The following is a 27,216-nucleotide window of genomic DNA, read 5'->3' as shown; positions in this document are numbered from 1 at the left end:
TACTTTTTATTATTCTGGTAAAATGTCTTCATCAAAAACTTGATAACTCTTAATAAAGATAACTCCTCACCACCATTAAGGCAAAAAACGGGGAAGGGAGGTCCTTTATTAGTGTCAAATTATTAAAGAGAATTAAATTTCGAAGAACGAAAGGAACTTTAAGTAAATGGTAGCAAATTACCGTTTACTAAAAACTATTGAAACAAAGAGGCCATATATAAAAATGGTCAGATTGGTGCCAAAAATTAGTCGAATGGTTAGATATTTTTATTAAATTTATTTAGTTGTGTGCATTAGTGTTTTAAGGACAATTTTCTTTTTTAAAGAAAAATGTATTAAGGGGATACCAAAAAATTAATCATGTATAATTTACGTTCGCTTTACATTAATTAAAGTTCATGTTATAAAAAATATAACAAGAATTTAGCTTTACTTTTTCGTCAATTTAAGGCATAATGAAGTGTTATTATTTTGTGTCATTAACTAAAAACGTATTGTGTTGAACGAAGAAATGTTGAGTAAAATGGTTCTGCCTTACACTGATACGGCCTACGTCAGTTGTAAATCACTCAAATAATGTTAAATAATTGGTAAATTATTTTACCTCCGCATACTTTTTAATTTTACAGATGGTTTAATTTTTTCAATTTGAAGGCGTTTTTCTAAAAGGGTATTAATTATGGTTTCGCAACTTTAAATTGTGGAAAACAGCCACTATAAATTAACAGACCGACCATAACCCGTATTACGGGTTGCTTTTTGCTAGTTTAGATAAATATATTACTTTTGTTATACAGTTTATTATAGTATGTGCCAAAAAAATTTGTTTGGTTGGTATTTAATTTTAGGTGCTGTTATTTTACTATAATTACATTACTTTATTGTCATTTATACGTACTTTAACTCCACGAACCACAAAAAACACGCATAAAAATTCTATGACGATTTTATGTGGAGGCCCTAAATCCGGCCCTGACTATCATAGCAATCGCTTATATCATTTTTGGGAAGTTTAACCGGTAAAATATGTATAGAAGACAAATTATATATAGTTTACATATTCGTCTATACTACGGTAAAAACGCTTGAACCAATCAGAAAACGGTTTTTCTTAAATTGATTTACGAATTACATTATAGAAGTAGCACTAATATTTTTCAGTTATATTTTTTTAGCTTTTTAAAAGCATGAAAAGTTAATTTAAGCGATTGTGATCAAGTTTCTTTTTTACCACCCGTTAACAAACGATACTTTGAAATTTTATACTTAATTAACCTTGCACAAACCATTCAGTATTAAGGTCTACACAGTACTAATCTAGCCTCGGCCGGTATTAACATGCCATTTTTTATTAATTTGTAATTTGAGTTAATTTCCGCTTCCTGTTGATTTAGCGATTATAGAGCTGTTCACGTAATATGACAGTTTTTGATTACCTTGAAGTAATTTTGAAGTTTCTTAAATTGTAATTGTCAATAAAAACTCGTGAACTTTACATAGAAATATAAAACTATTTCTTGAGTAGTCCAGTTTGTTAATAAACGTTTCATCTGAATCCTATTTGCTAGGTCTGAATGAAGATGACCAATTTAGTACTAAATGAAGCACTAATTGCCTAATTATTGCAGTATTGAATGCAATAACTCGGTTAAAGTTACAGCTGTTTATATTTGTTGGATATTATGATAATAGTGGTAAATAGAAATTCAAGAATGATATCTGTATCATTTGTGGGAAATTTGGACGTAATGCTGTACCAATGCACATTTTGTGGATTGTGAGCACACAAATGCAACGAGCGTATATCTTTACCCATCTCAGTTCCTCTAATATAGTTATTACTAAAATATTAATTTTTGTTACTTTGAGGAAATAATTACATTTTGGTGTTTATATTTGGTAAAAGTTATTTAACATTTTACATTAATAAAATGTGTAAAACGCGATCTATTTATTGTCGATTTTCAAAAATCTATTTAACATTTTGAAGAATTATAACGAAAGATTGAGATCAAGAAGTAGATAAAACAGTAGCTTCTGTTAGAATGGTTGTTTTCCTCTTTTCATGCGCCTTTTAAACATTTATATGAGTCTAAGAGATGTACTTTATAAAAAACCGTAGTTTCAATTTACACTGACAAAACAATTTTTCTGATTCTAAAGCCGATATCAGCATTATTATCATAGCAATTTATGTTTTGGTATCACGTTGATGCGACTCTTTAAATGTAATCCCTTCTATTCAGAAAGTTAATTCAATCGTATAATTCAAAAACCATATTTTGACTACTTGTTCTATATCGCTACGTTTTCGTCAATAATGCAAATTTAGCTTCCTGCAACAGACAGTTACTGAAAAATTACATCAAAACGGTGGATTAAACATGCTGGTTTATCATTTGCTCGCCTGCTCTGTTTTTATATTTGTCAAAACAACCGTGTTGGACAGTAGGTTTCGGGCGTTTTTTAAAAATATTTTTGCTTCGTCTTTTATTATAAATAAACTTTTAAATATATTTTTGCTCTTCAATTTTTTTTAGTAGTCACAAATCGCAAATTGTTTGTTTTAAAATTTCTAATATATTTTCGTGCTTTTTTTTTTTTTCCTTGAGCGCTTATACAGCGTGATTTTTATCACTTTTTTATTGTTATTATTGGAATGATCCGTGAAAATTAAAATCGAAAAAGTTAGTTCACTATTTTGATGATGCAATTGCTTTATAATTTTTAAAGCAATTCGAATGTCTAATTTAAGAGATGAAACTTCGATAAAAGATTTTAAATGTAAAAACCACCTCCGGGAGCGGACGGCATTTTCACACGATTCTTTAACTGTTTAGATACATGACGCGTTAAAATCCTAAAGAAAATACTTTTCATTGATTTTCTAAATTGGAATGGAAACGCTAAATCTCTATTCATTCAAAGTAACTTAGCATATATATATATTACAGCTTATGTTAACAAGCTGTAATATATATATATATGCTAAGTTACTTTGAATATGATATTATAGTACGCAACTAGAAGAGGGAAATTTTCCTGCACCAAAATATTTCTATGCTTTAAAACACTGTTTTTATGCAATGAAAAGTTTTTATGCTCTATAAACATTTTTAACTCTTCAATCAAAACATTCTTTGCATTAAAAATTTATATAACATAAAAGCTTGGCTTTCTTCAAGAACATCGCTGCATCTTGTTGTTTTTTTTTCTTTCAATGCTTTGAAATTTTTTTTAGATTTTTTTTTTAATTTACAAGGTTAATTTTTCTTAAACCCTGAGTTTCATTAATTTTACATGAGTTTTTGATGTTTTACATTTTGTATGTAACATCGAGATTTTGCTTTTCCGTTATTAACGAATGATAACGAATAAAGTACAAGCTTTTATATTAGTCATTTAAAATAAATCGAGTTTAAAATATTCTATATAGAATATTTTAAATTCAAAAAGATTCATTTGTAAGATTCAATCGATAAGATTTCAAAAAGAAAGAAATTTGAAATACCTAATTTACATTACATTATTTTAATACACGCCTTTAAGAAATTGCGTAGAATTGCTATTCGATTTAAATCCATTAAACTTATTTATTCATAAATAACACATTATATATGAGTATAGACTCGTCATATGAAAAGCTTTTGCTGTTTTAAATGCATAGATTTCTATTTAAATATACTCAAGACCATTTGATTTATCCTAAAAGAATAACGTTGAAGTTAGTAGATTTTTCGTTTGTAAACGTTACAAACGAAGAATCCAAACGCCGATCGTGCGTATTGTCCAGAAAATTAATTTTCGTTTAATTTCTCAAGTAGATATTTTCGTTTGTGTCTAAGAACATTTAAGTAAAACTGTGCAGAAATATATTTCCAAAGTTTTTATAACTTTTGATGAAAAAGAGAGTGTTATCCTTTTTTTTTTTGCGCTGCAATCATTTTTTATTTTTTTGCTTAGCATGTGATTTGCAAAGAGGGCTTGCGGTTATAATTGACTCTACAGCTAAGATTACAGAAAATGAATTTCAAATTCAAGTTGATGTTATTCGTTCTTTACTCATGGAATTTGAAGATGGTCGACTTTCTATGAGTGTTCAGGTATACCATGATGAAGACTGCTCTGGACTAAAGTCAAATTTTAATGAGGGGTTTCATGATATAAACACTCGCTCTAAAATTGAATCCAGAATAGGTTTATTAGAATATCAAAAATCGAAAACGAAGTTCAATCTAACCTGCTTTCTTCAAATTTACACAAAACTTGAAAGTACTTTGTCAGTAAGTAAATCTGAAAAATTTGGCTTCATTTTAACTCAGTTTGAAACAGTGACACTAAGTATTCCTGAGAGCAAATTTACGGCTTATGACCCATTCGGTACGTACTACGTCGCTTTACTTTATAACTCACCGAAGGCGACCGAAACAAGATGGATTTCAAAAAGAACATCTAACACCCAGAGCCTCGCTACAGAAATAATGTACACCATATGCTGTTCCGACGAAATTCAAAATAGCACCAATATTAATGAAAGCAAACATCTCTTTTGCTCTATAAACGCTACTTTTTCCTCAATGTTTCTTCATGAAAAAAGTTCTGAAATCAATTATTTGGATTTAACCTCAAGCGCAGCGAATAATGCTTCCGAATCTTCATCGGTTCTTCTCCAATTGTTGAGATCAAGTTCATCAACATATAAGGAAACTATAAATTATTTATTGTCGGAAAATCTTTCCACAGAGAGCATTTCATATACAACCATTATAAATGGTATAATTTCGACATTCCACTTAACTAAATCTTCGTTGAAACTACTAAATTATTCTTCCATAAGATCAACAGCTCTTTATTCTTCATATCAACAGCCAACAAGCAGCGAATATGAGCCAATACTAATAATGAGAAGTGATGAGGTTTTCGCAACAACAAACGAAAACTTAAATGAACTGTTAACGAAAAGCAATTGTAAAACATTAAGTAAACTGAGGAGCAACTACCAAAAAGTAGTTTTGACAAGTAGCATATATACTGAGACTGTCCAAGGACAAACTACGTTCATATCTAATGATGCAAGAGGAGGTGAAGTTTTAAAAAAAAATGAGACCAGTTTTTCTAAAAGTGTTTTATTATACTCTCAAATGTGTACGGAATATTTTGATTCTAAAAATATGGAAAATACCAAAACACCTTTGCTTACTAGTCTTACAATCTTTTCAAAAACTGTTCGAACCACAGAATATATACCAAAAGTTCTAAGCGCTTCAGCATCGCAAAGGTTTTCGCACGATATAAACTCCAACAAGACAACCAATAAAACTCTTTGTGACCCTAACTGTTTTTCTTTAGCATTTACAGAGTTACCTACAGTTCAGACGACTCATGGTTTTTTGCTAAATGGAAAAGAATTTTCTACTCAAGATTTCTCCAAGGCAAAAAATCAATCTTTCACAAATCAATACTCATCATTTGCAAGCAAAGTAGAAGAAACATTATTGAGCATTGATCAAAGTAGACATGAAGAAACGTTATCTCCTATTATTGAAAAATCGGGTAAATCTTTAATTAACACAATTGTTTTTACTTTAACTTCTGAAAAGTTTATCAAATCAAAAAGGTTTAAAAGTGATTATCATAATCAAACGCTGATTGGTCCCAAAATTTATATTAATTTCGTTTGTATATTGTTCTATTACATTTTGTTTAGCAAGTTCTGTAGTCTTGGAAAAAAACATCTCCTGGATCAATATAATTAGAAAAAGTATTTACATTTCTTCATTATTTAAATTTAGAATCCTCTAGAAACATATGAAAAAAAGGCGCTTTTTTTTCTATAAAAAAATTCCTTTGCCTATATGACAATCATGACTTCTAATTTACCATACTAATTTATTTTTACTTTTAATTTACAGATATGAATGATTTCATAAAACAAAAACCAACAGCGTTGCAGCTACAAGACAAAGAATGGGTTAATGTAAATCAACGCTTGTTAACAACGTGACGTCATAAGTTTCTTACATCTTCTTTATGTCTTGCATATATAATTGGTGAGGATCTGGATCAATCATAATGGCTGTATACTTATGTACCTCTATTGTTTCTGTGAATTTAGGAGTTCCTCAAAAGCTCTTCAGTAATACTTATGGATGTTGGAAATTTTAATAATGTTGAGGTGAATAACTTTTGTGATTAAATTTCTATCTTTTAAAATAAACATCTTACTATTCAAATGTTAGATTTTCTGGTCAATTATTTCAGATAACCAATGAATCGAATGAATTGATCACTTTTATTGAGGATGTTTTGCTATCAATAGGAAAAACTCTTCCAATTGGAATATTTTGGACTTTTGAAGCAAATGATATAGGTGTTTTTTTTTAACGTTCGATCTTTGAGATTAATATTTAATATCATAAATCATTACTTAACTATTGAATTAACTGTTTATTATCAACAGAATTTGTTTACATAGCATTCGAGATAAGTTCAGTGAATCCATTGCTATTCGAGGGCTACATTTTTAAAAGAAAAAATGAAAGTATTTATTTGCCTCACGATCTCTTCCACAACTCATCAACAGGTGTGGTTTTTTTAAATATATCATTTTGTGAATAATCTAAAAAAAAAAAAATTTTAATCTTTAATTGTTCAACTAAACTTTTCAGATACAAGGGCGATTGCGGTAATGTCATACAAAAGACTACCTTCTATGAAGAGCAAGAGGTAAATATGAGCTAACTTGTTAAACAGATTATGATATATATATGAAGATATGTTTTAGATTGTTAAATTAACCACTTTCTATTTTGGTGTCACTATTTACATTTCACTATTTTTGGTGTCACTATTTACATTTCGTATCCACTTAAACGAAATCTATTATTGTAAATTTGGCATTTTTTCCAGACAGAAGATATATTACAGCGAGCAAATAATCTCTGTTTCAACCAGGCCTCCAGTTGAGACTACTTTAAAAACACCATTAGTGTTCGTATTAGAAGTCGAAGAAAGAAACTCGTCGAAATATCTTTGTGTTTACTGGAACAAAAGGTTTAAAACATTTCTACTTATTGTAGTGAATTTAATTAAACAAAGTTGTTATAAATATTTATATAACCATGAATATTTTTTTAAAAAAAGTCCTTCCTTTTAGATAAATCAAGCCTTCCTTTTAGATAAACCAAGCTATTCATACAAATTTATCACAATAATCATCATTATGCTTAAAATTAAGAACTATAGAACAGTTTAGCAGTATATCTACTATAAAAGAAAATTTATATCTAAAGAAAAAATCTAATTTATTTATACTATTTAGCGACTGGAGTTCAAAGGGCTGCGAAATATCGCACGTTAATGATACGCTCGTTGCGTGCCAGTGCAATCACATGACATCATTTTCCATTTTGCTACAAATAGAAGACCACGAGGTACTCGCCTGTTCTTTTTTTATTTTATTTTACTATTATTCAATTTTTTATTAATATTGAATTAAATCATTCACATCTTGTATTATTTCAGATATCTAAAAACCATCAATTTATTCTCAGCTTGATTACTTATATCGGTTGTGGAGCATCTATAACCGCTTGTTTGGCTCTTATACTGATTTACATGATGTGTGGGTAAGAAACACTTTATAATCTCATTAAATAACACATAAACTTGAATCTCTTACACTTTTGTTGAGTTTTGTAAGGTCTTTATTGTGTTCCGTTGAGAAGTAAGATCCGTAGCTACCTTTGAATGCTTTTCGACTAAAGGTCTGCGTCTCGTAATTAGTTCTCTCGATATCTTGATGCGATACAATAAATAGTGAAAAACTTTCCAATATCAGAATTCTTCACTGTTGTAACATTTCTCGAACCAATTTAGTTTACAGCTCTAAAATATCTAGAAAAGTATCGAGAAGTTTTTTTTACAAATAATTACTTTTTATGTTTCTCAAATAAGATGACACAAAAGTTTCAAAGAAAGATTATTGAGAAGACAAACGAGATGCATCAGAAATGTGTAGACACCATGACATTGCCCAAACTTTTTTCAACCATGAGAGCTACTATAACAAAAATAACCAGTCAACTGCTGTTTTTCAAGGCAAACATCCATTCACCATTGTTGAGTCAAGTTTTAAAGGATTATGTTGCGTAGTTATAGAGAAATTGTTAAGTGCAAGACCATATTCTCGAGTCTTAAACTGCCGTTTCTACACAACAAACCAAAGTCAGCTTTGAATTAAATCCTTAAAAACAAAAAATAGTTACTTATATAAAGTCTTTCAATTGAAATAAGGTATTCGAGAAAGAATGTTCCCCGCATCATTGCATCAGTAGTTAATTTAAATTAAAGAAGCATGTGGTAAATTGCATAACATGCGTAAATACTTTTTGTTAAATTTTGCTCAACAAATGCTATTAGTTTAGCTTGCAAAAATAAGATTTATCAAATTGAAAAGTTTTATGTAAAGAAAAAAGTAGTAAAAATTAAGTTTGGCAAGATTTGCTTGTGATATTTGAAAAATTATCGGTGTTAACACCATCAGTAACTTTTACATTTATATTCAAGATGTTTCAAGACAGCTTTTTGTTTGGGTCAAGCTTTTTGTTTAGGTTAGGCTCGACAGAACGAAACGTGTGTGTACACGATTTGTTGTATTAGGGTAGTGATGTTCACAGCTTATGTTTTGCCGCCATTCAAAAGTCAGTAACTTAAGATTCAGCATTTTCTTCATAATAATAAGGCTGTTGTTTCTCTGCCGTGTTTTTTAAAGACGATAAATATTTTGAAAGTTTTTCAAATTTTCTCGTATCTGTAAGTACTGGGATATCGAGAGAATAACAAACATTTTATAGGATCAAAAAAAATTTTAAAGGCAAAACCTTGTTTATTAAAAATTATTGGAAAACAAAATAACAGTTTTTTTTTTACTAATTTACAATTATGCTGTCAAAGATAATTTCGGAGGGGATAAGAAAAAAAAAAAAAAAGGAAAATCTAAATTAAAAAAACTGTAACTGATCCCCTTTAACAAAATGTACTTTAACTATAAAGGTTTTAACAGTCTGAATAGAAAGGTTGTTTTAATTTTTAGCCGTCTAGCAAAGATCGATCGAAACCTTATCCATATTAATCTTGTAGCCGCAATAGCATTATCAAACAGCTTGTTTTTAACTGCAGACTCAGTTTACGAATATAAGGTAAATAAATTAGCCTAAAGCTTTTTTTTTTAATTTTTAAAATAGAACTTGAAAGCTTTAGTCTTTTAAAAGCAAATAACAAGTTAGTAATTCTCGTCTCCAAACCTCTGAGAAAAAGCTGCAATAGCAACATACAAAAAAATAAAAAAACAGATTTTTTGTTAACTTTTGTTGAAATATATTTTTACATCTCAATTGTGCTACATTTTTACATCTATTCATGCTACATTTTAGGCTTATTTTTTTCTTTTTTAGGGTATATGTTTAGGAGTGTCTCTTGCTCTGTTATACAGTAACCTAGCAACATTTTTTTGGATGCTAGTTGAAGGAATTCACGTTTATCTTATGGTAGTTAAAGTTTTTAGAAGTGCACGAAAAGTAACAGTCTACATGATTATTGGATGGGGTAATTATATTACGCTTTTTACATTGAAATCTCTAATTCAATCTGATTAAATATTTCATTTACTATTAAGTACTTTTCAACAAACTTTTTTCTGAAGAATTTTAAATATGTTAAAACTAATAAACTGTATATTGTTATAGTGCTACCAGCAACAATCGTTACACTGGCTGGCATCAAGTATCACAAACAACTTACTCGTGAAGATTTTTGTTGGTTGTCGACAGACAAGCACGTCATATGGTTTTTTGCTGCACCTTGCTTGCTCATAATTATTGCAAATAGTGTGATTCTTACGGCGACTTTAAAAGCTTCCCTAAAAATGACAGTGGAGGAAAGCGAATTCGACAGACTTCGGAAAATGGCTCGCCTCACTTTATTATTGATGCCTATATTTGGTTTAACATGGGTTTTTGGTTTATTAGCTGTTAACAAGCAAACAATGATCTTCCAGTACATTTTTACTGGGATCAACTCATTTCAAGGTGTGTTTATCTTCGTATGCTATTGCTTATTGAACAACGAAGTGAAGAGAGAATACACTCAAATTAAACTTAAATCGATGAACTATCTCTCCTCAAAATCTACTGGTACATCAGAGCTAGGATTATCTTCTCAAATCCACGCTCACCAAAGATGGCGCTTTAAAGATGCGTTATCCGCGGACGACTTAACAGCGTCAGTACAATTGACAAAATTTAAACCTATTCAATCCACACCTTTCTATCAAGAAAATAAAGATACATATATTCAACCCGCACCTTACTATCAAGAAAATAAAGATACATATATTGCAGAAAATGTCACTGAAACTCTTTACAAGAAAACAAAGACCTATGCGATTGAATTAATTAAGTTATCGCATAATGATGATCGAATTTCTGTTGACAGCAACGACCCAATTTTATCAACAAAAACTTATAAAACAGTTCGCTCTTTAAGTAACGATACTTCAGAGATAACTGAGAACCGACATCAAACATTTCACACGGAAGCACTAATCAAAGCTTATCAAGTCTAATTCGAACTTTTTAGAATCGTAAAATCGTTACAAATCATTTCCATTACTTGATATAATTCTTGAGAAAAGTTCTCAAAGGAAAAGCCAGACAATAACAAAAATGTAAAATTTATAAACTTTTATTGCTGTCAATAAAAAGAAAAATAGTATAAAACTAAAATAAAAACATCCGATTCAAAATCATCCAACTTTTAAACACTCTTCAAAAATCTATAGAAAAATGTAAAAAAAATATAATAAATAAAAAAATGCACTTTAGGCGAACATACAACCATCAATTGTATACTTACGTAACGGAGAGAACATCATAAGGTCATCTATATGTTTAGGTAGAGGCACCACCTCTGGTTCCGCTTCATTAAATGAAGAAAGCAAATCACATTTCATAGAAGCATCTGAATATATATATATATATATAAAAAAACCTTAAAAATAAACTTTAAGAAAATGAGGATAAAGAATACTCGAAAAACAAAACGCTACCTTCTAAACTGCCACCTTTAAAAGGGATTTTCTATCTTCTAAAGGGATTACCTACCTTCTAAAGGGATTGACTTGGATAGATACTTTGTAAACTCTGAAGTCTAAACCAAAAGTTATAATTTTAGCATAAGCTAAAATGTTTTACCGTTAATATTTCAATATTCAACAAAATTTTCACCAACATTCAGCAATCTTAACAAATCTCAAGTAACATTTTATTGAGCAATTTAATCTGCGATGATGAAATCGCAGATTGTTCAAAATTTCATTAAAAATTTAAAAAAAAATGTTTTTCCGCAAAATTTACAGTTTGTATTGAACCATCAAACCCTGGTACAATGTTGTCATTAAACAATTTACACGCCACATTTTTTGGTGTCTAAATAAAAAAGAAATGAATGGAACGTCGACTAATCTTTAAATTAAATTATGAAACGTTGATAATTATTTAGCAACGTTTACCATTTCTTTTTGACACGCGAACTCAACAAAGCGATACTTCGATGGTGTCTTTCTGGTGGAACGTCTCAGATTGCTAAACGGAGTAACATTTCCTTTACCAGTAACTAAATGCTTGTCTGGAGATGCTTCTTCCAATGAATCCGCTGAAAATTCTTCATTAGCTGCAACAAGAGCAGGATCGCTTTTTACATATTCATCTTTGCTTAAAACTGGCAATGATCGACAAGATTTAAATGTTGACGGCAATGATTCATTTACAATATCTTCCTTTCCCTAAGTATTTCAATTTAAAAATTAATTCGGTAAGCTTTTCGGAAATTTGCATAATTAAGTAAAATTACTTTTATCCCTCTCTCTCTCTCTTTTTTAATTTTGTACTTAATCATCTTTAACTCTCTAAAAAGGAGATACCACCACATAAAGTAAAGAAACCAACTGTGAAACATCAAATACAGCAACTATGATGTGCTAAAAAAAACACGGACGAGACAACACAACACACACAAATACACACACGTATATACAGTACCATACTTTGAATAATAGCTTCTAAATATTTTATATGAAACACTATTTTAACAAAACTAAAGCAATATTTATCAGAACTTTAATTAATTTGTTGTATTTAGATATCTAACGTGTTTATTTTCTTAATATACTGATCGGAACGAATTCTTATTCGTAATTCATTTTTGTTAAGTGTTGTGAAGGCTTATTATAGTACAGTTTATAAAGATATTTCATTTATATTGTGCGCTTAATATTACTTTTCGTTTTTCTAAGAACAAAACTTTTTCTAATTAAAGTTTTTTTTTCTTTCTTTTTTTAAAATATTATTGTGTTCAAAGTGTTAAAATGGGTAAAATTCCACTACTGGAACCTAAAAAAAAATGTCTTTCATGAAGAGGGCTATTCTCAATGAAAAATTGTCCAAAAAACAAAATATTCAAGGACAGCTATTAGAGAAATTATAAAAAAAAAATTAAAATCACGAGATTTCTCGAGGATAAAACACAAAGTGGAAGACCTCAAAGCTTACAAAACATGACAGAGTATTTTAAAAATATGTCAAAAAAGGTAGACATACGAAGTATTTTTTTTTTCTTTTTGTATCATACTTAATTAAATTATTTTTAGATACTTTTGTTTGTAATATATGTTTATAATCCTGATTTTTTTTTATTTAATAAGTCCTTCATATAAGAAAAAATCAAAAATAATTTTAAAATCATGGTGGGCTGAAACTTATTCACAACGATGTATATGAATATACTACCTTGTTTTCTAGGTTCTTTAACATCATTTGTTGTCTGAACTGTTTGAAGTCAACACGTTTCTTATCTTTATTTAAAACATTAGACTCCACAATTTTCTAATTAAAATTTATATTACATATAAAGCAATATTCTTTGAATACAAAATAATTAAAAGCTTCAAGAAAATTACAGAGGACAAACAAAAACCTTCACAACATGTTTCTTTTTTCTAACATCAGGTTTTGCTTTTTCTTCACTTTGTCTCCAATTGTTTTGTTGCAAAAGATCTAACTCAACAAATCTTTTATGGACATCTTTTACCTATTTAAAAAAACTAATAAAAATATCAAACTTTTAACAATACATGAACGAGTAAATTGCTTCGTAGTTCAAAACCTGTAACAAAGTTTTAAACCTGAAAATATATCATTTCCCAAAATCCATCCAAATCAGAGGCAAGTGCAACTTTCTCTGCATTTTTATCCTTTAGCAAAAAAAGAGAAAAATCTAGAAAAACCTAAAATATTATTAACAATAGGTAGGAATGAACAATTTATTTTACATCAAGAAAACAACTAATGTAATGAGAGAACAACTTAATTATCTTTAAAAATATTTTCCCATAAATAATCTATCCACATGTTTTTTTTTTTAAAAGAAACTATTGGTCACTGACTGCCACAGTTAATAACTTAAACAATAAATAGGCAACCATGTTTCCTATTTTGAGCCCTGCATAAATACAATTTTTATAATTTAAGATATTAGTGTATGCAGTTCATAAAAAAACTAACAACAACAATAATAAAATCCAAATTGATTACACTGCAGTACTAAATTTTTGTTCAATTGGATCTGATATTTGTTTTTGAATAAACTTTTGACCTCTGAATTCAAAATCATCCCAGTTACTCCTTATCACATCAATCAAAAATCAAATAAAAGGTTGAATATGTTATATAAATAAACATAATTTGTAAAAAGGATATTGTTACATCGTAAATCAAAGCAGCTAGATTTGAGGTCAGATTTAATAGGCTAATCCCTGTTCATCAATTGTTTTGTCTCTACTGTCCCATATACACAGAGAGCAAGGATACTTGGTATATCTATTTTAGTGACCAAAAAAGAAGCATACCATATTATTTAAAACAGATAATCCAATTGTGTTTGTAATATTGCAACAATGACACACACAAACATCTCTCTCTCTCTCTCTCTCTCTCTCTCTCTCTCTCTCTCTCTCTCTCTCTCTCTCTCTCTCTCTCTCTCTCTCTCTCTCTCTCTCTCTCTCTCTCTCTCTCTCTCTCTCTCTCTCTCTCTCTCTCTCTCTCTCTCTCTCTCTCTCTCTCTCTCTCTCTCTCTCTCTCTATATATATATATATATATATATATATATATGACTTCATTTATTACACTTCAATTTCAAGATCTGTTTATTGCCACTGAGTTATTGAGTTATTCATTCTTTCTCATTCCAGACAATTTTTTAAAAATGATTATATTACTCACAAAACAAGGTAAATAAATGGTAAAAAACATGTCTATAATTTTTTCAAGAGATTGCCCATCTTGAAAAAATGACTATTTTAATACTTTTTTAGTCTTTAAATTTATGTTGGAGTATGTACTAAGAACTATCAAACTTTCAAAATCATGACTAAATGTGTTATTGAAATAAAAATCAAAAATTGATTAGTTTTGATTTCAAAACCTGTCTATTTTGAAATGTTGTGCACACCCATAGAAATTGCCAATTAATTTATTTTTCAGTGCATTTTTCACCTCTAATTGATATAAAAAATGAGCAATTAACTTTGCTATGAGGTGCATCTGGTTTTGTAAATTTCAAATAATTTGAACAATTCTAATAACTCAAGGTGTTTTTGTGGAAATGTTTTCTCCTTAAGGGATTGGTAAGCACATTTCAGGCATGATTGCCAATAGGCCATTCAAACAAATTAAAATTTGAGTAACAAGTATCAATCCTTGAAAGTTTAGCTTAGAATCATTTAAAAAGAGGCTCTTCTAGGCTCCCACTATCTCCTTTATATAATAGTGAAAACATGTTTGATGTGTAGTTTATTATGATTATGAAACATGCCAGCCACAGAGAGATTTTTTCAACTCAATTTTGATTAAAACTGCAGCTCCTTTTTTAGTCCTTGTATTACTAGTTATCAAAGCATTACCAGCAATGTTTTCTAAATCCTTCAATTCTTACACAAGTTTTAAAGCCAAATCACATTGAGTTTTACTTGATGAACTTTAAATTACAGACACACCAATAAGTTTTGGTCTGAAAATTAAAAACTAAAATGAAATAGAAGTTCTTGGTGAACTGATAAAATATTATTGATATGTCACAGATACTGCAGCTTCTGAGAGCTGTTTGAATGATACTTTGAATGGATTTTTTAAATGTAATTTCTTTTTCTTAGAGCAATAAAGGAATAAGTTCTGTATTGCTTTGACCTTCTTCATCAGCGTAACCAACTAAATCATTAACCTCAGTCACTTAGCTTTTAATTTTTGGTTGAGTTTTTGCTAAAATGTTTGCTCAGTCTTTCCTCTTGGTATTCTAAAAATTTTGAAACACCTAGATCAATGCTAATGGTCATGTGATATGTTCCATTCTTCTGATCTTCATAAAATGTCTAATCTTTTTTCCATATTGGTCTTTGTGTTATCAACAGTTGTTTATATACATCAAGTGCTGAAATGTCACAGTTAATAAGTTCATTATAAGGTCTGACAATTTTCCAGCTGTACCATTTTGACTTGATTATTTAATGTGTTGCCCTGATGAAAACACAGATGAGACTATCTAGCTTACACATTTTTTTGTTGGTAGACAACTTTTCAAATTTGTTGACATCTTTTTGCAATTCTTTTTTTTATAAACATATGCTTAATATATACTCCAAGTATATAAGAAACTGCTTACAATTTTAATGCTAGACTTAAAAATTTTGTTTAGAATTTGGCTCTTGCCAAACCACAGGTTTGCTTGACAAGTCCACTGACTTTGACTATGAGTAGTGAAACATACAGCAAAAGGAATTAATGCTGTTTAGGCATCTACAATGAGAACTGAGTAAGGCAGCCATAATCTGAGAAAAGAAAAAAAGGATGTGAATACAAAATAGGCTTTCTAATCTCTTGTATGCAAACTTTAATGTATTATTTGCAAAATACAGTAGTACTCACTACTTACAAAGGTCAAACTGTTAAAATTAACTGAGAGCTTATTTAGCTTTTTTCCTTCAAATACCAATTTTTAATTAAGAAATATAAAAGATAAAAAAAGCAATCAGCTAATGATTCCTATGGAAAAACAATTCAATTTTACTAATAATTATAGAGGGTGTAAAGAAAAAAACTTGACTGTAAGTCAACCAAATTTATTTTAAATCAAGGAAAAAATTCAATTCAACGGCAAATAATTTCAAAAATATTTTCTAGTTGTATCCTTAATAAAAGAGAAAATCTAAAGAATAATGCTAACAAAAATAAATAAATATTAGAAATTATAAACTTTAAAATAAAAGTTTTCAAAACTCTTTTGGATTTTAAGTGTACTAAACACTAAAAACTAGAGTATCAGAGCATTCTTTGTAAATGATAAAAATGAAAATTTTTAAAATTTTATAAAGAACATTTAAATAATATGCATTAAACATTTATTAGTCATAATCAAAAATTCAGAAGCTTTTTTTTTAAAACACAAAAGTATTTCTCTCTTTCATTCTGATAATTTTAATATTTAACATGACTCACTCTCATGATTGTCCAATCAGTGAAAAAGCTGATGAAATTCTTAAAAAAGTGATATATTGAATCAACATCAGCAAAATTCTACAAAAACATGAAATAATTGAAAATCATGATATACCAAACTAACATCTGTGATTCACTGCTGAAATGTAACGAAATTGAGCCATTTCTAAAATGTATCTAACCAGTGATGAAAAATGGATCATGTACAACAATTAGAACCATAAAAGATTGTGGATAAAAGATGGTAAGCTGTCACAAGTGTTCGCAAAAAGAGGATTGATGTCTAACAAGGTGATCCTGTGTGTCTGGTGGGACTAGAAAGGGAATTGTCTACAATGAGCTACTTCCAGTTGGTCAGACAATTGACTCTCAGTCCAAATTGAATAATAACAGTCCAAATTGAATAATAAAAAATGTGTTGTCTTTCATCATGGCAATGCCCTTCTTTGATGACCTGTCAAAAATTGTGAGAGCTTGAATGAAAATTTTGTTGCATCCGCCATAGAGTCCAGACCCTGACTATCAACTATTTTGATCCCTGCAGAATTCTCTCAATTAATCTGAAAAAAATCTCAAATAGAATCAACGTTTCAAAAGAAACCTGTGAAAACCACTTCTTTCAGTTTTTCAACCAGAAACCATAGAAGTTCTTTACAATTGACATCTTGGTTCTACCCAAAAAAATGGCAAAATGTTGTCTTAAATAATAGAGAATATTTGGTTTAAATAAATTCTTTTTCACACTATAAAAAAATCAATTTGAATCTTACTAAAAAAATGCCACAAACTTTTTCCCAGACTCAATATTATGATATACAAAATATTAACCTTGTGCAGTTCAATGAGCTCTTTAAACTGACGGAATCTTTTGTGTGTAAAAAGCTGTGCTTGTCCGATTGCTGCCATTATATCTCCATGTACTAAAAACAATTATTTGTTATGTTATTTAAACTAAAATTTATTGATTGTCATCAGTTAGAAAACAAAACCTGAATTTGTTTAATCTAATGTATTATGATAAAGAACTGTTAATAATAAATTGTGAAATGAAATTCTTTAGTGTCCAACCTCTTTTGCTATGTGTTTGGATAGGTGACAAAGTTGCTCATGTAATAAGTTGCTAAGAATTTTGTAACCTTTTCAAGTGACAATAAGAGTTTGTATTGTTTAAAATTGTTAATGGAACATAATAATTATTTAAATAGTATTTTGAGGTTAGCATTAATAGTTAGTTAGCAATTGCACAGCGCAAAAAGAAAACAGTATTTTTAACACTCCTATTAGAAATGTAATGATTAAAATTAATTTTATGAAAAACTCCAAAGTATTAATAGTTAAGACTTTACATTAATAATCAATTAAAAAGGAAAATTGATAAAAGAAAAATTGTTATATTTAGTTTTAATAACGATTGAAATTGTTGGAAACAAAAATGATTTTTGTCTGTTCAATGACTTTTGAAAAACCCTGTATGTTGTTGAACATTTGTTAAAAAAAAAAAGTAAAAAGTAGCTTTAACTTTATCAAAAATAAAAGAGCAAAAAGCAAGAGAGGTTCTCAAAGTTATAAATTATTTTGATGAGCCAAAAAGGTACAATGACAAGGTTATTAGAGACGAGAGAAACCATGTTATTAAACTCAAGACCAATGCCAAGAGATGGCTGGAATTTTCTTTCTCCAATTTTTTACTAATGAGCACCCCTGTATGTAAAATATATTAATATATTTCATACTAAAACATTTTTTTACATGTTATAAACTAAGTTTTACAAAGTTCTAAACCTTGAGTTTGTCACATGACATATCAAAAAAACATAAAAATGCAAATTTAAAACAATAATACATATTATGATATTGTTGATGTCTGTACATTAAGGTGTAATGTCCTGCATACCTTGCTCAGGTGCAGATCCATCTTCAAGTATCTTGTTCCATTTGTCTATGGACTTTTTAAACGTTGCCTCCTCAGCTGTAACAAGTTTTGAAAAGTGTTCCACACTGTCTAAAACAATAGGGTTAGGATCACTTTTTTTACAAAGAGGAGAATCAATTCTCTGAGCTACTGGATCTTCTTTCATGCTAAAAAAATTTTTTGGGTTGGGAGAAATATTTCTTTTACTAATACTAGGAGAGCTAACTAACATTCTTTGACTTATGCCTTCGCTTTCTTTAAACAATGACAGTGGAGTTTTGATTGTTCCATTAACAGGAATTAACCCTTTTGTATGCACAGGAGAATTTGTAGCTATTACTCTTTCAGATCTCCTTAATGATGCAGCATGATTTACAGAACATATTTTAGCTTTCTCTAATTTTTCAAATGTTTCAGTGCTTTTATTTTCACTTAATTTACTGTTTTCAACATCTGGTGGTTTATGAACCAGAACATCTTTTGATGAAACATCTAAATTAAAATCAAAGTTTAAGCCACTTAAACCAACAGGAGGCTTGAAGGAAAACGGACCAACAACAAAAGTTTGTGATTCTGTAAAAAAATTAGCACTACTCTGTAAATCTTCAAAACTTAACTCTTTAAACTTTTCTGTGATAGATTTAGAGCTAAAAAGCTCAGATAATGCTGAGTTTTTATCATTGTTTATTTGTTTCATTGGTTCTGTAGTTGTCTTGCCAATGACAGATGTCAGATTTTGTTTTGAGGACCCTTTTGTTGTACTAGTTATATTTTCTAAGCTTCTTTGAAAATTTTTTGGTTCATTTCTGCAGCATGATTCTTTAGTCTTTGCAACTGCATCTAAAAATAAAGTTTGTCAAAAATGTTTTTGTATGGTTTTTACATGTGTGTGCATTAGGGTGGTTCAAAAATAGGTCATTGTAAAATTTCAACTAGAGTGGAAGCTTATAAGGTGCCCAGATATTGGTTTTATATATAAAATTTTTTTTTTCTTTTTTCGTTCATGTTCAAGGGTGGCCCACGGGCCCTAAACTTTTTAATTTTGATGATTTTTATCGATTTTTCAGAAATTTCAACGCCCGTGGGCCACCCTAAAACAATGGGGAAAAAAAAAAAAAAAAATCATCAGTAAACTCAGAATGAGTAATAGAAACAAATAAAAATGCACTCTTAATAAAATTTTTTATGTAAAAATTCTGAATGAACCTGAAAAATTTAGGAAAACCGAAATTTTGCTTTTTCAATCATTTTCATTTGTAATTTCAATCATTCTCTTATGATGACATTTTTATCATTTTTTACAGTTAAACCATCAAAAGTTTTAAATATCATACCACAATATTGCATTTTATATATAAATTTGAGAAAATATTTAAAAAAAATCCTTTTTTTTTGTTGATCATGGTACAGTTTTGTTGACTAAAAAGTCAAATAATGCTGGAAGTAGCATTTGCTGCAAGATCGCTCTTCTTGGATCCTTGTTTACTTCTCTTGTAGACATGGTTAAACAAGAACATATTTTGTCTCTTTTCCTCCTTATTGGATTTCACAATAAGCTTCTAAACCAATTTGATAGCTCTCTCAGAAGAATCATTGACTACATCTATAAATTTGATGGTAGTCTCAAACTCTAGATAAAAATCATTCAGCTCCCAGAACTGTGAAGGGGTTTTAAGCCACTGCACTTCCCCCATCCCATGGCCAATTTTATCAAAGATTAGCCAAGATTGCTCAGTAACAAGAGATGCTAGGGATGGAGGCTGATCTTGGGAGTAGTCTACTGAGTGAAGAGCCTTCTTATCTACTTCAATACGCTCCAGTTTGAAGACATTGGGTCTGTCCAAATGAGTATTATAGAGTTTCTGAACTAACTCGTCTCTATCAGGGTAATTCTTATCAGCTAAAGCAAACACAACTAGAACTGGACTTAAGTAGCAGTCATGCTTTGACATTGATTGGACTACTTCAGTAGATCCAAGAAGATTTATTTCCATAAACCTCTTCATTTCCCAGAGGGCTTTTATATCCTATAGAAAATTCAACGTAAATAAGCAATATTCTATCATTATAGTTTACATGTTTTTATTTTTATTTTTATTCTAAGCCTTTATCATTTTTACCTGATATGGAGAAGCAGCTGGCAACTCAGCTGTAAGGAACCATTTAGCATAAAATATACTGACAAACATAGCCATATCAGATATTTCCTCTTTGTTCTCTTTAATTAGACCAGGAATGTGATCGAGTAGAAGGTACATTTTCAGATAGTACAAGGCTTTAGCCATGAACCTGGCATGGTGTACAGGTCCAGGCATATAAAACCTGAACCTCTCCTCCTTAGTAACAATCATCAAAGAGAGCTCAACTAACTCCTGGTAATCTTTTCTTGATTTCCAATCCTGTATTTTATTAATTGTTTTTAAACATTAAAATACATGCAAAAATAGTTAACAGAAAAATAATGTACTAGAATGAATGGTTCATTTTACCTTCTTGTATGTCTTATTGTTAATTAAATCTCTGTAGAACTGTTCAGATTCCTATTGCTGTTGGTTTATCTAGGTTTCAGGTGGAGTTTCAATCCTCTTCAGGGGCAGTATATCTTTCTCTAAATCATTCCAGGCTGACTTGATTTTTTTGAACAGCTGATTATCTGGTTCTGTAGATTTACTACTTGGGTACATCTTACAGAAGTGCCTGCCGACAGAAGGTGCCAGCAGGCAAGGAGAAGAAGTGGCCGTCCTAACTTTTCTGACATTCTGGTATTTACACCTTGGAGCCTTCCAGTGTTTGATGCAGTGGTATCAAAACAGATACATTGTACTTGGTTAGTGAGACCATAATTCTATAGAAGATCATAAATAGCAATGAACTGCTGTTCTCCAGTCCCTGAATCAATAGGGGGGGGGGGGGGGGGGGAAGAGGAGAGAAAGTGTGAGTAGCGCCCGTTCGTCATATATGTTGATAAGTTTTACATACTTATGTAGGAAATATTTTCTCAAATTTATATATACAATGCAATATTGTGGTATGTTATTTTAAACTTTTGATGGTTTAACTGTAAAAAATGATAAAAATGTCATCATAAGAGAATGATTGAAATTACAAAAGAAAATGATTGAAAAAGCAAAATTTCGGTTTTCCTAAATTTTTCAGGTTCATTCAGAATTTTTACATAAAAAATTTTATTAAGAGTGCATTTTTATTTGTTTCTATTACTCATTCTGAGTTTACTGATGATTTTTTTTTTTTTTTCCCCATTGTTTTAGGGTGGCCCACGGGCGTTGAAATTTCTGAAAAATCGATAAAAATCATCAAAATTAAAAAGTTTAGGGCCCGTGGGCCACCCTTGAACATGAACGAAAAAAAAAAAAAAAAAAAATTTTATATATAAAACCAATATCTGGGCACCTTATAAGCTTCCACTCTAGTTGAAATTTTACAATGACCTATTTTTGAACCACCCTAGTGTGCATACATGCATACATACATACATACATACATACATACATACATACATACATACATACATACATACATACATACATACAATGTTCTTTCATACCCTTGTGTGTGCGTGCGTGTTTACTAATGGACCAGCAAAAAAAAAAGTTTGTTTTGCTTAAAAACTTAAAAAAAGAACTCCAGTTATCAAAGCTATAACTTGAAAATTATTTAGAATTTAATTTCAAGTTAAGAATATTGTGATCAAAATAAGATAACTTTTAACAATATTAAGAAGTTGCTAAAATAAATTAAGTAGACTAAAATTAAACTTATTTTAGACTTAAAAGCATCATACATTATTCATTAAATGCAAATCAAAGAATTAGTAGAAATTTCTAAAACTCTTATAAAGATTCTCATACAAACAGGTGTAAGCAACAAATGGCTTTTTTTACTTTAACAAAACATTTGACATACCTGAATATGTTTTAAAAGTTTTCACTTACATTTCATGCTTTTTATATTTGCTTCAACTGGTCTAACACTACTAACATCAGCTGGTTTCCTGTAAATTTGATTTACATTTGAGTTTTTTTCTTTCAGAATCTAAAAAAACTTTTAAATTACAATATCAAACTGTTTAACAAGATTTTAGGTTTATCTCACACAACTTTTATGCTGATTGAAAAAAGAGCTTGAAAGCTTTCATAGTACATCTAGCTTTCAGGATATCCCAATTTTGAATTTTTTTCATATTTAGTTTCTGTTATTATAAACTGTAGGGTTTGTCTAATCAGGATATATTAAAATATTTACCAAAATATGATTTATATATTAGGGAGAGTCATAAATTATATGCACTTTCGTTTAACATATTTAACAATAATAATGATAAAAAATACATAATTTTTAACATAATCTCCTTGCTTTTCAATATACTTGATCCATCAGTTAGCAAGCTTGCATATTCCTGCCAAGAAGAATGTTTTTAGTTGGTCCTGCAGCCATTTATGCAACCATTTATACAACCATTTATTTTTTACATCTTCATCTGTAGAAATTCAAACCATCTTTAAGCAGTTCAAAGATCTAGACTGTAAAATCTCGAAACCTAATTGGTTAATTGTTTGAAGGTAAGGACAACCACGTGTGGGCATGGATTGTCATACAAAAACAAAACTGTATTCCACAATAGGCCTCAACGTTTGGTGCAAATTGCTAACCTCAGCTGTCTGGCCAGTAAATCACTGTATCTTGCACTGTTGATTGTATGGCCCTGTTCAAGAAATTCTTAAAGTAAAAGACCTTTTTTCTCTTCCTAACTGACAATCCAGAAAGCCAAGTTAATTATAGATGATTTGAAAGGCAGAGTCATACTAATCTGCAGAGAACAAGCAACGCCATCAATGAAAACTTGCCATTTCTCCACTACCATATGTTGAACTTGCTGAAACTTCTCATCAATGGGAGATTAAAGGGTATCCTGCTCTCTCTCTTTGTGCATCATGCTTGTGCAGCCACATTTAAACATATCTATCCACTTATAAACACTTCTAGGTAGAAGTGCACTGTCCCTGTATTATAAGAGCCTCTAATAAATTTCAGCTCCTGATACTCCTTGTAATCAAAGGAATCAGATGGCCCTTTGTTCTGCCTTGGTGCAAACTGATAGTGGAGCATCCATGTTTACATGTAACAACACAAAACTTACTGGAGCTATTAGTCTCAAACATTGATCACATGAACACACTTGTACCAACTATTACAACACATACACGGAATGCAGTGTGATAATACTAAATATGTGCTATGGCAAAAGTGCATATAATTTTTGAATTTGATTGAATATGTGAATGTGTCAATACGTTTTATAATTTAATCAAAATTGTACAGGCAACATCTAGAAAACACTGTACTAACTCTATTGTATCACAACCCTCAGAAAATGGCAGAAAAAAAACCCATTTAGGATCTTCCTACAAACACAACATTACATTATCTTGCAAGTAACAAAAGAAAAAAGAAAAAAAAAAAAAGAATAGAAGTGGTCTGATGATACTTATAAACACCATCAAAAGACTGGTTTATAAAAAAGTTGTACTAATCTGCAATCAAAATATCTATTAATTAATACCAATTGCATATTCAGTCTATGAACAAAACTTAAATACATATTAATCTTAATATATATTATAGTTAAGTGGCACACACGTGAATTTAGAAAAAGTTGCTAACTCATTGTACTTATGTTTCCACTAAAAAAAAATACCTCATCAGTTCATTTAATGGCGGTTGAAATTTTTTTTTAAATTTTTCAAATAGAAATACTTTAACCAATCCAATTTTTAACTAAATACTTACAATATACTAATGATTCTTAAAAAGCTTTAAAAGCTCATCTATAATTAAAAAAAAATTAACTCACAAATTGAGATGCCTTTTGATTGACTTTCTTTTGATTCAGTAACTTAACATCAATATTCTCTTTTTCAGGATCTGCAAATATGTTATCTTTGTATTCAACATGTTTTACAACAAACTTAGCTGAAAAAAATCATAAAACATACACAAATTATAATATAGAAAATGCATTAAAAGAAAGCCTCTCTTCAAGTACAAATATGAAATAATATTAATTAAAAAGAGAAAGTTTATTTTGATTAAAAGAAATCAAAGTTTATAATTTTATTTTTAATCCATTCTAAACAGTTAAAGTCTTCACTTACACACCAATATATATGGCACGTATAATGATACAAACAAAATAAAGTAAAACAACAACATTAAAAATTAGAATAAAGGTATAAGAATAATTTTAAGAATGACCTATATGACCAAAATGATGAATTTACTTAAATGCATTAAGTAAACTGGGGTAAGACTAAATTGTTTAACTTCAAACTCAATTATCTTTTTTAAGAAAAAAAAAATATATTTTTAAAAATTGTTTTTTATAGAGAACCTTTCAATCTACATAAATAAAAATTGTGAAAAAAAAAAAAAATTTTAAAGTTTTTTAAAAATGTGATTTTTATGAAGAAAAAAAAGAGTTTACTTTTCTCCTCATAGTTGGGAGCAGACAAGTTAAATTTTGATGACAGTTAACTAAGATGTTAGGAGAGACAAGCTAAATTAATTAAAAACTATTGTTATTAGAAATTAAAAATATATTTATTAAGTTAAAAAAATATATATATTTATTAAGTTCAAGTTGTTTCATGGTTAAAAACAGGTCTGCAGCATTTCTTCATGCAAAAAAAAACTTTATCATGTGTGTATTTTTAGGTAAACATGATTGACAAACACAAGACATGTAAATAGAAGCTTCACAAAGAAAACAAAATTGCTAAACCATTCTTTTTTTTTTTTTTAGTTACCCCAGTTTACACTACATAGTATATCTTAAGAGTTAAATTAAAATAAATATTAACTGATTAAAATTGGGGAAAAAAACAACTACTAAATATCAACCAAAGCATAAGTTAAACTTCTAAAATATCATAGTGCATGACTCAGTTTCTTATAAGTTGCTAAAAGTGGGACTTGGCATAATGTAATCAATGATATCAATTAATAGTTTATCCCGCTGAAGTAATTTTTAAACTTTATACAACTTACTTTTAAAAATTATACCTTTTGCTTTTTTTTTTGAATCCTGAACTTTCAGCTGTTCTTTTTTCAATTTCCATTGCTGAAGAAGTAAAGATCTTGAACTGTTTGACTGTTTATTTTTATTCAAAGTGGTTTTTTTGACAACAGTTTCAATTATTGAATCTAAATTAGAATTATTTGAAAAAACATTTTTGAACAAACTAAAAAAAATCATTTTAAAAGAATAAAAGTATATTCTTATTGAAAACTTTCAATTAGAAACAGGAACCATTTAAAATGATTATTACTATAAAATATGTACAAACTAAATTTACATTTTGATGGATTCAGATGAACTTTTTAAAACGTTTTTCAATAGTTCACTAGCCTATTTTAACAAATCTTGTTAAAAAAGGCTAGTAAAACATTCTTGCAACTTAGCATCAATATCAACAACACCAAAGCTAGCAGGTTATCATGAATCAAATTAAAAGCTTTAGCAATTTTCTTAAGCCTACAGCAGCATATACACTATATTACTACTAGAGAACAGTTATTACTAACCACTTAAATATAGCTAGAAATCTAAGAAAGGTTAATCTATATAGAAAAAATTCAGCTCCACCACATCTAGTACCAGTTTACATATAACTAAGCATACAAAGGCAATAACACTAGAGCAAGTTTAAAGAAAGCAAAAAACAACATAACTCTAAATTGACTAAAAAACTAAATAGCATTCACTTAAAAAATTCTTTAGAATTTCTTCAGAAAACTATATATTAGGACAAAAAGATGAAAGAGATATGCTACTAGTATCTCACCAATATCTTGATGAGATATTTACAGTATATTGAACACCATAGCACCAAATTACATTAAAACAATTCCAAATCAGCTTATGGGAGATATTTTGGTTGATCTTTTAGGTCCAAAGACTAAACAAGAACAACTTGTTATAACCTGCTACAATATACCTTGATTCCCAGATGTCAAAATTGACACACCATATTTAGCCTTTATTAAGAGACATATTTAACAGTGAAATCTTTAAAACCTTTGTACAAAAAAAACATTTTCTCAATTTACCATTCTGAAAGCTGTTCATATTTCCATAAAAAATGAACAAAACATTCAATCAGTTCTCACAGAATAACTGCAAAGCTAAAACTCAAGCTGTTTATGATAAAAAATGTTGTTAAAAAAATCTCACCATTAGTTAAATTGACAATCTCAGCTATCTTTCTTCTTTCTTTTAGAACTGAGTATCGAGATGTTTTCAGTCGCAACGCATTTGTTTTTCTGTCTAAAAGCTTCTTATACTCTCCATTTTGCATAACATTTGATTTAAGCATAATGATTTATAAAGATCTTTGTTAAAGCCTGTGTTTAAAAAGATATACATACATACATATATATATATATATATATATATATATATATATATATATATATATATATATATATATATATATATATATATATATATATATATATTAGTTATATACGTCTGTCTATATGGAAACGTTACTAGAATTGCATGGACCCCAATAAAAAGTTTAACTTCAGTTCATATGCCATTTGAACACATTCAAAAGTTATTAATTTATATCCGTAGCTTCATACATTTACATGGTCACTATGAAGGATTAGAGTTTTTA

At 29.2% G+C, this 27,216-nt stretch overlaps 3 protein-coding genes and 1 pseudogene across 6 annotated transcripts; 1 reads left to right on the top strand and 3 right to left on the bottom strand.

Annotated features, from left to right (window-relative positions):
* Window positions 1-1,433: 1,433 nt before the first annotated feature.
* LOC145202454 (uncharacterized) lies at window positions 1,434-10,790 on the top strand. Of its 2 annotated transcripts, none has more exons than XM_090080185.1 (14): window positions 1,434-2,448; window positions 3,964-5,553; window positions 5,708-5,761; window positions 5,913-5,977; window positions 6,116-6,175; window positions 6,262-6,370; window positions 6,476-6,583; window positions 6,669-6,726; window positions 6,910-7,053; window positions 7,322-7,433; window positions 7,525-7,628; window positions 9,095-9,200; window positions 9,456-9,606; window positions 9,747-10,790. In XM_090080185.1, the coding sequence occupies exons 1-14, from the start codon at window positions 2,385-2,387 to the stop codon at window positions 10,622-10,624; spliced, it is 3,603 nt and encodes a 1,200-aa protein (XP_089936311.1). In that variant the 5' UTR covers window positions 1,434-2,384; the 3' UTR covers window positions 10,625-10,790. The 2 variants fall into 2 exon arrangements, with proteins under 2 accessions (XP_089936311.1, XP_089936312.1); XM_090080186.1 differs by having other exon boundaries at window positions 1,434-2,452.
* On the bottom strand, window positions 10,728-26,959 carry LOC145191001 (uncharacterized). 3 transcript variants are annotated; one of them, XR_016450180.1, is made up of 14 exons: window positions 26,769-26,959; window positions 25,598-25,738; window positions 24,390-24,508; window positions 22,471-22,570; window positions 18,500-19,357; window positions 17,434-17,525; window positions 13,241-13,309; window positions 13,033-13,159; window positions 12,846-12,941; window positions 11,570-11,842; window positions 11,415-11,486; window positions 11,163-11,208; window positions 10,915-11,019; window positions 10,728-10,834 (listed from the first exon to the last, which is right to left on the bottom strand). XR_016450180.1 is itself a non-coding variant. In XM_090080189.1 (14 exons), exons 1-14 carry the CDS (start codon window positions 26,908-26,910, stop codon window positions 10,827-10,829), a joined length of 2,235 nt encoding a protein of 744 aa, XP_089936315.1. In that variant the 5' UTR covers window positions 26,911-26,959; the 3' UTR covers window positions 10,728-10,826. The 3 variants fall into 3 exon arrangements, 2 of the variants coding, with proteins under 2 accessions (XP_089936315.1, XP_089936316.1); XM_090080189.1 differs by having other exon boundaries at window positions 13,033-13,146; XM_090080190.1 differs by lacking the exon at window positions 18,500-19,357 and having other exon boundaries at window positions 13,033-13,146.
* LOC149891949 (uncharacterized) lies at window positions 14,244-17,269 on the bottom strand (annotated as a pseudogene).
* LOC149891948 (uncharacterized) lies at window positions 19,831-21,430 on the bottom strand. The gene is made up of 2 exons (XM_090080217.1): window positions 20,638-21,430; window positions 19,831-20,544 (listed from the first exon to the last, which is right to left on the bottom strand). The coding sequence occupies exons 1-2, from the start codon at window positions 20,866-20,868 to the stop codon at window positions 20,077-20,079; spliced, it is 699 nt and encodes a 232-aa protein (XP_089936343.1). The 5' UTR covers window positions 20,869-21,430; the 3' UTR covers window positions 19,831-20,076.
* Window positions 26,960-27,216: the final 257 nt, after the last annotated feature.

Source organism: Hydra viridissima, unplaced genomic scaffold, assembly GCF_058129835.1.
Source record: "Hydra viridissima isolate aposymbiotic clone 2 unplaced genomic scaffold, HvirCarnegie_v1 scaffold_2, whole genome shotgun sequence".
Taxonomy (NCBI): domain Eukaryota; kingdom Metazoa; phylum Cnidaria; class Hydrozoa; order Anthoathecata; family Hydridae; genus Hydra; species Hydra viridissima.
This window is presented reverse-complemented; position numbering and strand designations above follow the sequence as displayed.